Source organism: Papio anubis, chromosome 18 (assembly GCF_008728515.1).
Source record: "Papio anubis isolate 15944 chromosome 18, Panubis1.0, whole genome shotgun sequence".
In the NCBI taxonomy this organism is placed as follows: domain Eukaryota; kingdom Metazoa; phylum Chordata; class Mammalia; order Primates; family Cercopithecidae; genus Papio; species Papio anubis.
The window spans coordinates 15,408,223-15,422,472 of NC_044993.1; the positions used below are offsets into that span (position 1 = coordinate 15,408,223).

General features: G+C 42.6%; 1 protein-coding gene across 4 annotated transcripts in view; it reads left to right on the top strand.

Annotated features, from left to right (window-relative positions):
• RFWD3 (ring finger and WD repeat domain 3) overlaps nucleotides 1-14,250 on the top strand; it is a 47,440-nt gene that overhangs the window by 15,427 nt on the left and 17,763 nt on the right. For all 4 annotated transcript variants that reach the window (XM_003917172.5, XM_031658093.1, XM_017953556.3 and 1 more), the window contains 3 exons: nucleotides 2,510-2,580; nucleotides 7,907-8,101; nucleotides 8,191-8,282. In XM_003917172.5, the coding sequence (XP_003917221.1) occupies nucleotides 2,510-2,580; nucleotides 7,907-8,101; nucleotides 8,191-8,282 (358 nt within the window). The remainder of the gene's footprint in view (nucleotides 1-2,509; nucleotides 2,581-7,906; nucleotides 8,102-8,190; nucleotides 8,283-14,250) is intronic.

Genomic DNA, 14,250 nt, shown 5'->3' on the forward strand with positions numbered 1-14,250 from the left:
TAGGCTAACACTTTGGAGTCCTAGTATAATGTTACGTGTTATGCAAGTGGAACTTTATTTAACAGTCGTAGGCAGAGACCCCTAAAGTAGATGTCCTGCTTATGTTAAAAAAGTTCTGATCCCCAGAGGGTGCTCATTCAGTATATTTTCCTACTGAAAGAATATTCTTGGATTATGAATTGAAATATAATAAATCAATGAAAATCTTTAAGTTCATATTTATATAATTTTCCAAAACCTCATTTATCACTATGGTAAGTTAGAACCCCAACTAATTACTCCAAAAACTAGTAAATAAAGGGTCAGGAATATATTAATATTTTGCCTTCCTGTATAAACTGTATTTCGGACAACCAGATAGTTGATGAAGGGGGTTTTTTTGTTGTTTTTTATTCACAGCTCACTGTAGTCTTGACCTCCCAGGCTAAAGCGATCCTCAGCCACCTGAGTAGCTAGGACTACATGTGTGTGCCACCACACCTGGCTAATTTTTTTTGTAGCTATGAGGTCTCCCTATGTTGTCCAGGCTTGAAGGTTTGTTTTTTTTTGTTTTTGTTTTTGTTTTTTTTGAGACGGAGTCTCGCTCTGTCTCGCAGGCTGGAGTGCAGTGGTGCGATCTCCGCTCACTGCAAACTCTGTTGCCTCCCAGGTTCACGCCGTTCTCCTGCCTCAGCCTCCTGAGAAACTGGGACTACAGGCGCCCGCCACCATGCCCGGCTAATTTTTTTGTATTTTTAGTAGAGATGGGGTTTCACTGTGTTTGCCAGGATGATCTCGATCTCCTGACCTCGTGATCCGCCCACCTTGGACTTCCAAAGTGCTGGGATTACAGGTGTGAGCCACCGCGCCCGGCTGAAGGTTTTTTTAATAGAAAAATTTCAGCTAATTGCAGCAGGAACGATAGAAAAGTCATCATTTTGTGACTCCTAATGAAATTATATGTCTAGGCAAAGATCATCAGTGGATCCTAAAACCATTAGGTTGCGGGGTTGATGGGATTCTTTTTAATACTAGGACCAGGATGATACCACCTGAACCCGTTGGTCAATCTTAGCATATCAAAAAAATAGGATAGCAAGACCATATGTGCCTCTTAATGTGCTGCAATCAGAAATAGTCATGCCACTTAGGAATACTGTACACACACACACACCAGTCCCCCACCCCCAATGCCAAAAAAAAAAAAAACCCTGAATCTGCTCAAGACTCTTTTCTAACAACCAGTTTGCATAGTTTGTAGAAAAAGGGGTGGAGGAACAAGATAATACCTCAGAGATGTAATCATTTAAATTAAAAATGTAGAACAGTCTACAAATGGAACATCTTTCTAGACCTGAATGTATATGGAAATTTAACATATTGTGAAGAGAATATCTCAAATCCGTGTGGACAATTTTTAATGTTTTATATAACAGCAAACCAACATAGTTTATGATTCTACTTACGTAAAATGTCCAGAAAAGGCAGATCTACAGAGACAATATTAGTGGTTGCCTGGGGCTGCAGGTGCAAATGTGAAGTGACTCTAAATGGGCATAAAGGATCTTTGTGGGCTGATAGAAATATTTTAAATTGGGTTATGGTGATGGTTGCACAATACTCAATTTATTGTATATAAAGGTTAAACAATTTCATGAAGAAGCAATCAGCCAAATCCAGGTTGTGTAGGACTTTTCATAAGACAAATGACCTGACAAATGAATGACAGAGGGGAAAAAATGGATGAGGGGGAATTGTAATAAAATGAAAAAGACTTAAGAGACATCACAAGCTCATTATGGAGACCTTTTTTGGATTCTGATTGCAATAAATCTGTAGAGAGCAGCTTTAAAACTATCGGGAAATTTTTTGGGAGGCCGAGGTGGGCGGATCACAAGGTCAGGAGATCGAGACCATCCTGGCTAACATGGTGAAACCCCGTCTCTACTAAAAATACAAAAAATTAGCTGGGCCTGGCAGCATGCATCTGTAGTCCCAGCTACTCAGGAGGCTGAGGCAGGAGAAAACTGTTAGGAAATTTTGAATATGAACTGGATGCCTGGGTATTCAGTGGTATTGGAGGATTATTGTTAATATTGTTAGGTATAATAATTACACAGTGTTCATGTCAAAAAAGAAAAAAAATTCTTGTCAGTGTTGCAGAAGTTTTTGCAAGTATAATGACATTTTAAGGTTTGTTAAGGATTCCAACCAAAAGAAAATAATGGAATGGGGGCTTAGGTGGAACAAGATTGGCAAAATATTGATTATTTTTTAAATTGAGTGATGGGTACTTGTGGCTTAACTGTACTGTTCTGTCTACTTTTATGTATGTTTGAGAATATTCAAACTAAATTTTTAAAAGTAAATTCACTGATGGACCTGGGGAAATTGTTATCCCTTTTGCAGGAACACTGTCAATTAGAAATGGGAAACTAGTGAGTCAGGCTGTCTCCTGCTAGCTTCTAATACCTGACATATCTTACTTTGTATTTTACCTATCCTATCATTTCTGGAAATGACTTGGCAGAGCAACTAGCAGGTGTCTCAGCAGAGCAAGAAGTTACATGTATCGATGGAGGCAAGACCCTCCCCAAACAGGTAATATGAACATCATTTTATTTTTATTTTATTTTATTTTTTTAGAGACTAGGTCTCACTCTCACCTAGTCTAGAGTGCAGTGATGCAATCATAACTCCCTGTAGCTTCAAACTCCTGGACTCAAGGGATCCTCCCACTTCAGCCTCCTGAATAGCTGGAACTACAGGTAATGCCACCACACTCGGCTAAATTTTTTGTTTTTTGTAGACAGAGTCTCACTATATTATCTAGCTGGTTTCGAACTCCTGGGCGCAAGGGATCGTCCTGCCTCAGTCTCCCAAACCATTGAGATTGTAGGCATGAGCCACCATGCCCAACTTGAATATCCTTTTTTTTTTTTTTTTTGAGACGGACTCTCGCTCTGTTGCCCAGGGTGGAGTGCAGTGGTACGATCTTGGCTCACCACAATTTCCACCTCCCGGGTTAAAGCAATTCTCCTACCTCAGCCTCCCGAGCAGCTGGGACTACAGGCACGCGCCACCATGCCCAGCTAATTTTTGTATTTTAAGTGGAGATGGGGTTTCACCATACTGGCCAGACTGATCTTGAACTCCTGACCTCATGATCCACCCACCTCGGCCTCCCAAAGTGCTGGGATTACAGGTGTGAACCACCATGCCTGGCCTCTGAATATCCTTTTAAATAAAAGGTTTGGGGTTTTGGCTGGGCACAGTGGCTTACACTTGTAATCCCAGCACTTTGGGAGGCCGAGGCAGGCGGATCACCTGAAGTCGGGAGTTTGAGACCAGCCTGGCCAACGTGGTGAAACTTGGTCTCTACCAAAAAGGTCAGGGGGGCTGCGGGTTAACATGGAAGCTTGCAGGCTTTGTAGGCAAGAGGTCCAGGTGTGGATCCTATCCCAGTTACTCATTGTTTGTGTAACTGCTGTCTCTTAGATTTAAAAATGGGTAGGGAGGAGTATTGAGAATAATCTGTCCTGTCTAGCCAACAAGGTTAAGTACCATTTGAAAAAACAGTCATAAATGTGCTTTATAAATTATTAAGCACATTCGCCAGGTGTAGTGGCATGCACCTGTAGTCCTAGCTAGTTAGGGAGGCTGAGGCAGGATTGCTTGATCCTGGAAGGTCAAGGCTTCAGTGAGCCATGATGACAACACTGCACTCCAGGGCAACAGAGTAGGACCCTGTCTCAATAAAAAAATTAAAATTTAAAAAAACTATCAGGCAGAATATGTTTAGTAAGTGATAATTTTTATTTTTAAAAATAATGGGCTGGGCGTGGTGGCTCATGCCTATAATCCCAGCACTGTGGGAGGCCGAGGCAGGCAAATCACCTGAGGTCAGGAGTTCAAGACCAGCCTGGCCAACATGGCGAAACCCCATCCCTACTAAAAATATAAAACTTAGCTGGGTGTGATGGCACGCACCTATAATCGCAGCTACTCAGGAGGCTGAGATAGGAGAATCGCTTGAACCTGGGAAGCAGAGGTTGCAGTGAGCCCAGATAGCGCCACTGAGCTCCAGCTTGGGAGATCGAGCAATACTTTGTCTCAAAAAAAAAAAATAATAATAATAATCTTGGCTGGGCGCAGTGGCTCACACCTGTAATCCCAGCACTGTGGGAAGCCAAAGTGGGTACATCACCTGAGGACAGGAGTTTGAGACCAGCCTGGCCAACATGGTGAAACCCCATCTCTACTAAATACAAAAAGTAGCCGGATATGGTGGCGTGTGCCTGTAGTCCCAGCTAGTCGGGAAGGTGAGACAGGAGAATCGCTTGAATCCGGGAGGCAGAGGTTGCGTTGAGCGGAGTTCATGCCACTGCACTCCAGCCTGGGTAACAGAGCGAGACTCCATCTCAAAAAAAAAATAAATAAAATAACACCTATACATCATTGTCCTCAATATGATTTATTTACATCTGCTGTGAATTTTGCCAATCTCAAAACATCATTTATCTACATTTTCCATATTTCTATATGCTCTTTGTGTTTTTATTTGAGTCTGGCTCATTTTTCCCAGCTTATTACATCTTGGAGAGCTTTCTGTTATCAGTACATAAAATTGAATCTTTTTTTTTTTTTTTTTTTTGAGACGGAGTCTCGCTCTGTTGCCCAGGCTGGACTGCAGCGACGTGATCTCGGCTCACTGCAAGCTCTGCCTCCTGGGTTCATGCCATTCTCCTGCTTCAGCCTCCTGTAGCTGGGACTACAGGTGCCCGCTACCACGCCCGGCTAATTTTTTGTTTTTTATTTTTTTAAGTAGAGATGGGGTTTCACAGTGTTAGCCAGGATGGTCTTGATTTCCTGACTTCGTGATCTGCCCGCCTTGGCCTCCCAAAGTGCTGGGATTACAGGCATGAGCCACTATGCCTAGCCTAATCTTGTTCTTATTAATAGATACATGGCATTCCGTCATACAAATACATTTTGAATTAATTTTTTCTTTTTTTTTTGAAACGGAGTCTCGCTCTGTTGCCAGGCTGGAGTACAGTGGTGCGATCTCGGCTTACTGCAACCTCCGCCTCCCAAGTTCAGGTGATTCCCCTGCCTCAGCCTCCTGAGCAGCTGGCACTACAGGCACACACCGTCACACCCGGCTAATTTTTTTGTATTTTAGTAGAAACGGGGTTTCACCATGTCGGCCTGGATGGTCTCAATCTCCTGACCTCGTGATCTGCCTGCCTCGGCCTCCCAAAGTTCTGGGATTACAGGCATGAGCCACTGCGCCCAATGAATTAATTCTTATCATATAAAGCATGGTTTGGTGTATGGTGGCACACGCCTGTGTTGTCCCAACTACTTTGGAGGGTAATAATACTTTTTTCTTGATAGAAATCATGCTCCACTGAACTTTTTTGAGACAGGGTCTCATTCTGTCCCTTATGCTGGAGTGCAGTGGCACAATCATAACTCACTGCAGCCTCAATATCCGTGGCTCGGGTGATGCTTCTACCTCAGCCTCCTGACTACTTGGGACTACAGACATGTGCCACCACACATGGCTACTTTTTAAAATTTTTAACAGAGACAAGGTTTTGCTATGTTGTCCAGTCTGGTTTCAAACTCCTGAGCTGAAGCAATCCTCCTGCCTTGGCCTGCCAATGAGCTGGGACTATAGGCGTGAATTATCACACCTGGCCTGCTTGGAACAATCTTATATAATTATCTTAGAAAATAATTGAGCCGGGCGTGGTGGCTCAAGCCTGTAATCCCAGCACTTTGGGAGGCCGAGACGGGTGGATCACGAGGTCAGGAGATCGAGACCATCCTGGCTAATACGGTGAAACCCCGTCTCTACTAAAAAATACAAAAAGAAAAAACTAGCCGGGTCAGGTGGCGCGCGCCTGTAGTCCCAACTACTCGGGAGGCTGAGGCAGGAGAATGGCCGGAACCCGGGAGGCGGAGCTTGCAGTGAGCTGAGATCCGGCCACTGCACTCCAGGCTGGGCGACAGAGCAAGACTCCGTCTCAAAAAAAAAAAAAAAAAAACGAAAATAATTGTGACTGACCATGTGTGGTCGCTCATGCCTGTAATCCCTGCACTTTGAGGGATGGATCATGATCGAGGTGGGTGGATCATGAGGTAGGAGATCGAGACTATCCTGGCTAACACTGTGAAACCCCGTCTCTACTAAAAATACAAAAAATCAGGTGTAGTGGCGGACATCTGTAGTCCCAGCTACTCGGGAGGCTGAGGCAGGAGAATGGCGTGAACCCCGGAGGTGGAGCTTGCATTGAGCTGAGTTTGCGCCACTGCACTCCAGCCTGGGCGACAGAGTGAGACTCTGTCTCAAAAAAAAAAAAGAAAATATTTGTGACTATGATCATGGGCTGCATAATAGTTCAGTCAACAACAGACCACATGTATGATGGTTGTCCCATTAGGTTATAATACCAGGTTGGGTGCAGTGGCTCACACTTGTAATCCCAGCCTTTGGGAGACCAAGGTGGTCGGATCACTTGAGGTCAGGAGTTCAAGACCAGTCTGGCCAATGTGGTGAAATCCTGTCCCTACTAAAAATACAAAAATTAACCAGGCGTGGTGGTTTGTGCCTATAATCCCAGCTATTTGGGAGGCTGAGGCAAGAGAATCACTTGAACCCAGGAGGCAGAGGTTACAGTGAGCCACGATCTTGCACCACTGCACTCCAGCCTGGGCGACAAAACGAGACTCTGTCTTAAAAAAAAAAAAAAAACACCATATTTTTATTGTGCCTTTTCTATGTTTAGATACACAGATACCACTGTGCTACAGTTGCCTGCAGTATTTGGTACAGTAACATGCTGTACAGGTTTGTTGCCTAAGTATATAATAGTTGACACAGTCTAGGTTTGTTTAAGTACTTCTGGGATCATTCAATGACGAAATCGCCTAAAGATGCATTTCTCAGAATGTATTCCTGTTGTCAAGCAATGCATGACTGTATATCCATGAGATACCTCTAGCAGAGAGATTGCTATGCCAAAGGAAAGATATATGTGTTTTAATTTCCATGGATAATGCCAAATACTGCTCCAGAAATCTGTGCCGCTTTATATGTAAGGAAGCAGTATATAAGCATGTCCATTTCTCGTTTACCCTCAGCAGTTATTGGTGTCATCAGACGTTAATTTATACCAGTCTAATAGATGAAAAATGGTCTCTTTAATTTGCATTTCTTTAATTATAAGCAAACACTTATTGACCATTGTGTTTTCTTGTAAGCATTTGTATCCTTTCTTTGTCTTCTTTTTTTTCCTCTGATACACATAAGCTAAATATTTTATAGCTGCTATTCTTTATATGATAGCTGCTTTTCTTCCTTTGAGTGAAGGAAAAAGTATCCAAGAATTTTATAAGATTAAAGAGTAGCATAGTTTTCATAGCTTATATTTTGCCACATTGCATCCTAGAAAGAATGACAAGTGATTCATAGGTGTTACAAGTTTTCTGTAGCCCTTTTAATTGTTTGTATCTCTTTTTTCTACTTTTGTTAACTTGTTAGTTGCACATCTTCTTCAAGATTGATTTTACAGGCCGGGCGCGGTGGCTCAAGCCTGTAATCCCAGCACTTTGGGAGGCCGAGACGGGCAGATCACGAGGTCAGGAGATCGAGACCATCCTGGCTAACACGGTGAAACTCCGTCTCTATTAAGAAATACAAAAAACTAGCCGGGCGAGGTGGCGGGCGCCTGTAGTCCCAGCTTCTCAGGAGGCTGAGGCCGGAGAATGGCGTGAACTCAGGAGGCGGAGCTTGCAGTGAGCTAAGATCCGGCCACTGCACTCCAGCCTGGGTGACAGAGCGAGACTCCGTCTCAAAAAAAAAAAAAGAAGATTGATTTTACATTTTCTCTAATTTGAATATATTCTGGTTTCCATCTAGCCATCTCCCCAGAAGTCTGAGCCTCTGCTACCTTCTGCCTCTGTGGATGAGGAAGAAGGGGACACTTGTACAATATGTCTGGAACAGTGGACCAGTGCTGGAGACCACCGGCTCTCAGCATTACGCTGTGGTCATCTCTTTGGGTATAGTTGCATTTCCACGTGGCTCAAAGGACAAGTACGAAAATGTCCCCAGGTAAGGACCATATAGGTAAGGACACATTAACATGTTAAGTCAGGCAGATTCCTAGAACCACTCTAATTATGTCCTATTGGGTTCTTTAGTGCAACAAGAAAGCCAGGCACAGTGACATTGTCGTCCTTTATGCCCGAACCCTGAGAGCTTTGGACACTAGTGAACAGGAGCGCATGAAAAGGTAGGTGGTGAGAGTATGCCTGACTGGAATGTTCCGTTTTGGTTCATTGTAGGCACATTTGAAAAACGAGGTATGAGTCACTCGTAGTGAGGTTTTACTTGACCTGTGACTTGGGATCTCTGGGGATCATTGACAGTATGTTTTAACGCTGTTATTTATAATTCATGTCTGATATCTTCTTAAGGAAGTCTGCATCGTTGGCCTTACATAGAGCATTAAACACAAGGATCTGGCACATTACTTAACTGTTGCCATTTTTGCTTCTCATATCCCTGAGCCCCCCACAGCAGTTCTCCATACAGAAGACTCATAAGTGAAGCTTTGCACATGCTGTGCAATGTAAAAAATTACCAGGATTTTGGAAGCACATAAACAGTTGCTAGTAACACCAGTCAGTATATGCTTCAAAAATATTGAAGAACATACACACCATTGAGAAAGGTGCAGGGACATGGGTTCTCTCACACTTTACTGGTTAGGATGTACACAGGCAAAGTCATTTTGAGACATCCTTGGAAATGTGTCTCTAAAGCCTTTGATCTAGTAATACTTGTTCAGGCATTTGTTCTAAAGAAGCATTGAAGAGTGTGTACAAAGATTTACTTAATGAAACTTCATTTAGCATTGTTAAAAATCTAAGGCAAGGGGATTGCTTAGTTGAGTGAATGGTGGTATGTGCATGAACAGAATACTATACAATGTTGAAATGTGCGTATGTTGTCCTGTGGAAACATGTTATTAGTGTCATTGCATTTTTGTGAACTAGAAAAAGAAAATACAGCTGGTGCAGTGGCTCACTCTTGTAATCCCAGCACTTTGGGAGGCCAAGGCGAAAGGATTGCTTAAGGCGGGGAGTTCAAGACCAACCTGGCCAACATAGTGAGATCCTGTCTCTATTTAAAAATGTTTTTTTTTTTTTTTTTTTTTTTTTTGAGACGGAGTCTCGCGCTGTGTCACCCAGGCTGGAGTGCAGTGGCGCGATCTCGGCTCACTGCAAGCTCCGCCTCCCAGGTTCAGGCCATTCTCCTGCCTCAGCCTCCGAGTAGCTGGGACTACAGGCGCCCGCCACCACGCCCGGCTTGTTTTTTGTATTTTTAGTAGAGACGGGGTTTCACCATGTTAGCCAGGATGGTCTCGATCTCCTGACCTCGTGATCCGCCCGCCTCGGCCTCCCAAAGTGCTGGGATTACAGGCTTGAGCCACCGCGCCCGGCCTAAAAATGTTTTTTAAAGAAAGAAAAAAAATACTTATAGGTAGTCACTGTACAGATTATTTTAATTTTCTTCCTTGTTTTTACTCATTTGATCCAACCAGTACTCACTTGTAGCATTTTTAAATAATGGAAGGTGTGTACAGAGTGAAATTTTGTTGAAAAGGCAAAATCTATAGATGTGGCTGTTAAGGGTGATTGTATTTAAAAACAATTCACTGATTACAATAAGCAGTTAGTATACTCTCCAGCCTCATTAGAAAAAGTAAGGAATTTCAAAATGCCAATACAGACTAATAAAACGAACAGCCTTGTACCCAGTTTTATCAAATCTTAATATTTTACCATATTGCTTTGAGCCTTTTTGAAAAGAAATAGGCTGGGTGTAGTGGCTCATGCCTGTAATCCCAGCACTTTGGAAGGCCGAGGCAGGAGGATTGCTTGAGACCAGGAGTTTGGGACCAGCATGGGCAACATTGTGAGACCTTGTCTCTAGTAAAAATGAAAAAAATTAGCCGTGTGTAGTGGTACACACCTGTAGTCTCAGCTACTTAGGAGAGAGGATTTCTTGAGCCCAGGAGGTTGTGGCTGAGCTGTGGTTATGCCATTGCACTGTAGCCTGGGTGACAGAGCAAGACCCTGTATCATAAAAGTAAAAATAAAGATAAATCTGTTGACTAGGTCAGACCTAAGAAGGAGAAAAAGGAAAGAAAATTTTAAAGAAGTAGTAAATTATAGATTCAGTAGAAGGGCCAGGCACGGTGGCTCATGCTTGTAATCCTAGCACTCTGGGAGGCTGAGGTGGGCAGATTGCCTGAGCTCAGGAGTTTGAGACCAGCCTGAGCAACATGGCAAAACCCTGTCTTTACTAAAAATACAAAAAGTTATCCGGATGTGGTGGTGCATGCCTGTAATCCCAGCAAATCAGGAGGCTGAGGCACAAGAAACGCTTGAACCTGGGAGGTGGAGGTTACTGTGAGCCGAGATTGTGCCACTGCACTCCAGCCTGGGCGACAGAGCAAGACTCGCTCAAAAAGAAAAAGGTACACTAGAATTCCATAGAGAACTACTTTCATGAATTAGGTGTTCATCATTCCCAAGAGTGATTCTGTGTTTGATTAGCTATATTTGTATTCGTAAATTATACATAGTATGATATAGAAAGTTTTGTTTGGGTTTTTGGTTTGTTTGTTTGTTTTGAGATGGAGTTTTGCTCTTGTTGCCCAGGCTAGAGTGCAATGGTGTGATCTTGGCTCACTGCAACTTCTCGCCTCCCAGGTTCAAGCGATTCTCCTGCCTCAGTCTCCCAAGTAGCTGGGATTATAGGCGCCCACCACCATGCCCAGCTAATTTTTTTTGTATTTTTAGTAGAGATGGGGTGTCACCATGTTGGTCAGGCTGGTCTGGAACTCCTGACCTTGTGATCAACCCACCTCGGACTCCCAAAGTGCTGAGATTATAGGCGTGAGGCACCACACCCGTCCAGAAAGTTTTTATACTTTATGCAAATGTTAGTTTTTTTTTTTTTTTTCTTCTGTAGCTTGCTTTTTTGCTTAATATTATGCTTTGGGAGTGTGTCCTAGTTGATCCATGGGGCTCTCTTTTTTTTTCTTTTCATTTCAATTTCTTGATAATATTCTAGTTCCCTAGTCAAAATTAATCTGTTTAGGCCAGGCGTGGTGGCTCACACCTGTAATCCCAGCACTTTGGGGGGCTGAGGTGGGCAGATCATCTGAGGTCAGGAGTTCGAGACCAGCCTGGCCAACATGGTGAAACCCCATTTCTACTAAAAATACAAAAAATTAGCTGGGCATGGTGGCATGCACCTGTAGTCCTAGCTACTCGAGAGACTGAGGCAGGAGGATAGCTTGAACCCAGGAGACCGAGGTTTTAGTGAACCGAGATCGCACCATTGCACTCCTGCTTGGGCAACAATAGCGAAACTCTTGTCTCAAAAAAAAAAATTATCTGATTGTATTTTACATTGGTAGACATTTAGGTTGTCTCCACTTGTTAACATTAGCCATGCTGCAGAGAGACAGGTCTAGCAATGGAATTGCTTTATTATAAGGCACATTTAATTTCTGCTTTACCTAAATATTGTCAAATTATTCTTCTAACTTAAACTTTTCTTGTTTAAAAAAACATGAGAGATTTCTCATTTTTTCATACCTTTGTGAATTTTATTTATTTATTTACTTTGAGACAGAGTCTCGCTCTGTCGCCCAGGCTGGAGTGCAGTGGCGCAATCTCAGCTCATTGCAACCTCCGCCTCCTGGGTTTAAGTGATTCTCCTGCCTCAGCCTTATGAGTAGCCGCGACTATAGGGCATGCCACCACGCCTGGCTAATTTTTTGTATTTTTAATAGAGATGGGGTTTCACCATCTTGGCCAGGCTGGTCTTGAACTCTTGACCTCATGATCCACCCACCTCTGCCTCCCAAAGTGCTGGGATTACAGGCGTGAGCTACCACGCCCGGCCAAAAAGAATTTTTTTTTAAGACAGGGTCTTGCTCTGTCACAAAGGCCAGAGTGCAGTGGCGCCATCAAACACCTAGGCTCAAGCAGTTCCCCAACCTTAGCATCCCATGTAGCTGGAAGTACAGGCACATGCCACCACACCTGACTCATAATTTACTAAGTAGTATATTTTTCTGTACAAATTTTCATTGCTACTTCTATCCTTAATTAAGTTTCCAGCTGGGTGCATTGGCTCACGCCTGTAATCCCAGTACTTTGGGAGGCCGAGGCGGGCAGATCACTAGGTCAAAAGTTCGAGACCAGCCTGACCAACATGGTGAAACCCTGTCTCTACTAAGAATACAAAAATTAGCTGGGCGTGGTGGCACACACCTGTAATCCCAGCTACTCGGGAGGCAGAGGCAGGAGAATCGCTTGAAACTGGGAGGAGGCGGAGGTTGCAGTGAGCCGAGATCACGCCACTGCACTCCAGCCTGGGCAACAGAGAGAGATTTCATTTAAAAAAAAAAAAAAAATTAAGTTTCCATGTATGAATGGGCTACAGTAGTCCCCTGTTAGCCACAAGGAATACATTCCAGGAGCCCCCAGTGAATGCCTGAAACCAGTGTATGTTTTTTCCTATACATACAAACCTAAAGGTTAATTTATAAATTAGGAACAGTAAGAGATTAACAACAATAAATAATAATAAAATAAAGCAATTATACCAATATACTAATAAGTTATGTGAATGTGTTCTTAATCTCTCTCTCAACATATCTCAAGTTTTGTGGGTTGTGGTTGATCACAGACACCGAAAACCATGGAAAATGAAACTAGATAAGGGGACACTACTGTACTCTTTTGTTCCACGGTCTTTTTGTTAATTCTTTCTCCAATATTCCAAGTTATAATTTATTGTAGCTTTAATATATGTCACCCCACTTTGTTCTGCAAAAGTGCTTTGTTCTGCAAAAGTTTTTTTTGCTCTTTTTGTCATTGTTCTTCATATTAATTTTAAAAAATTAATTTGTTAAGTTCCATGAAAAAAACTTTGGGATGTTGATTGAAATTGCATTAAAAAATTATTGTGGAGTAACTTGAGAAGTACCATATTTGTGATAGTGAGTCTTTTCAGTCATGAACTTTATGTAATATCCTTCCATTTATTTACTGTTTTCTTGTGTTTTTCACAAGTATTTTGCTTCATAAAGGTCCTACCTAGCCTTTTACTTTACATAATGACCTTTGGGTCAATGACAGATTATATACACGATGGTGGCCCCCTAAGATTATAATGGAACTGAAAATTCTGTTACGTAAGTGATATCGTAATCATTGAAATGTCTTAGCGCGCCGGGCGTGGTGGCTCACACCTGTAATCCCAGCACTTGGGAGGCCGAGGCAGGTGGATCACTTGAGGCCAGGAGTTTGAGAACAGCCTGGGCAACATGGTGAAACCTTGTCTCTACTAAAAATGTAAAAATTAGCTGGGCATGGTGGCAGGCGCTTGTCATCTCAGTTACTCGGGAGGCTGAGGCAAGGGAATCTCTTGAACCCGGGGGCGAATGTAGCAGTGAGCCTGGATCATGCCACTGCACTCCAGCCTGGGCAACGGAGCGAGACTCAGGCAAAAAAAAAAAAAAAAAAAAAAAAATCTTACCTCAATGCATTACCTTTTCTGTGTTTAGATACATAAGTACCATTATATTACAGTTGCCTACAGTATTCAGATTCAGTATGGTAACATACTATACACGTTTGTAGCCTGGGAGCAGCAGTATATAGCTTAGGTGTGTAGTAGGCTATACTGTATAGGTTTCTGTAAGTACATTCTGTAATGTTCACATGACAAAATCGCCTAACAACACATTTCTCAGAACATGCCCACATCATTAAGCTGCACATGACTCTATTTCTAGATTGCTGTTAAAATTGTTGTGAATAAAATTTTTTAACTTACATTTACTAATCAGTTATCTGATATGGGGACTGCTGTTGATCTAATCTTTTTGGTCTTGAGTCCAGCAGCCTTGCTAAACTGTAATCATTTGTGGGTTCTCTTAAATTTGCCGTAAAAATTAATAAGGGCAGCTTTATCTCTTCTAATTTTCATGTCTTTTTCTTGCACATCTTACTGGAATGGAATTCTGTCTTTGCATTTCATATTTTGAGACTTTTTAGGTACATACAAATGTATGAGTGTTATTCTTGGTGATTGTGTCCTTTTATGATACATTGTTCCTCGTTATGCCTATTTTTTTTTTTTTTGTGACGGAGTCTCGCTCTGTCGCCCAG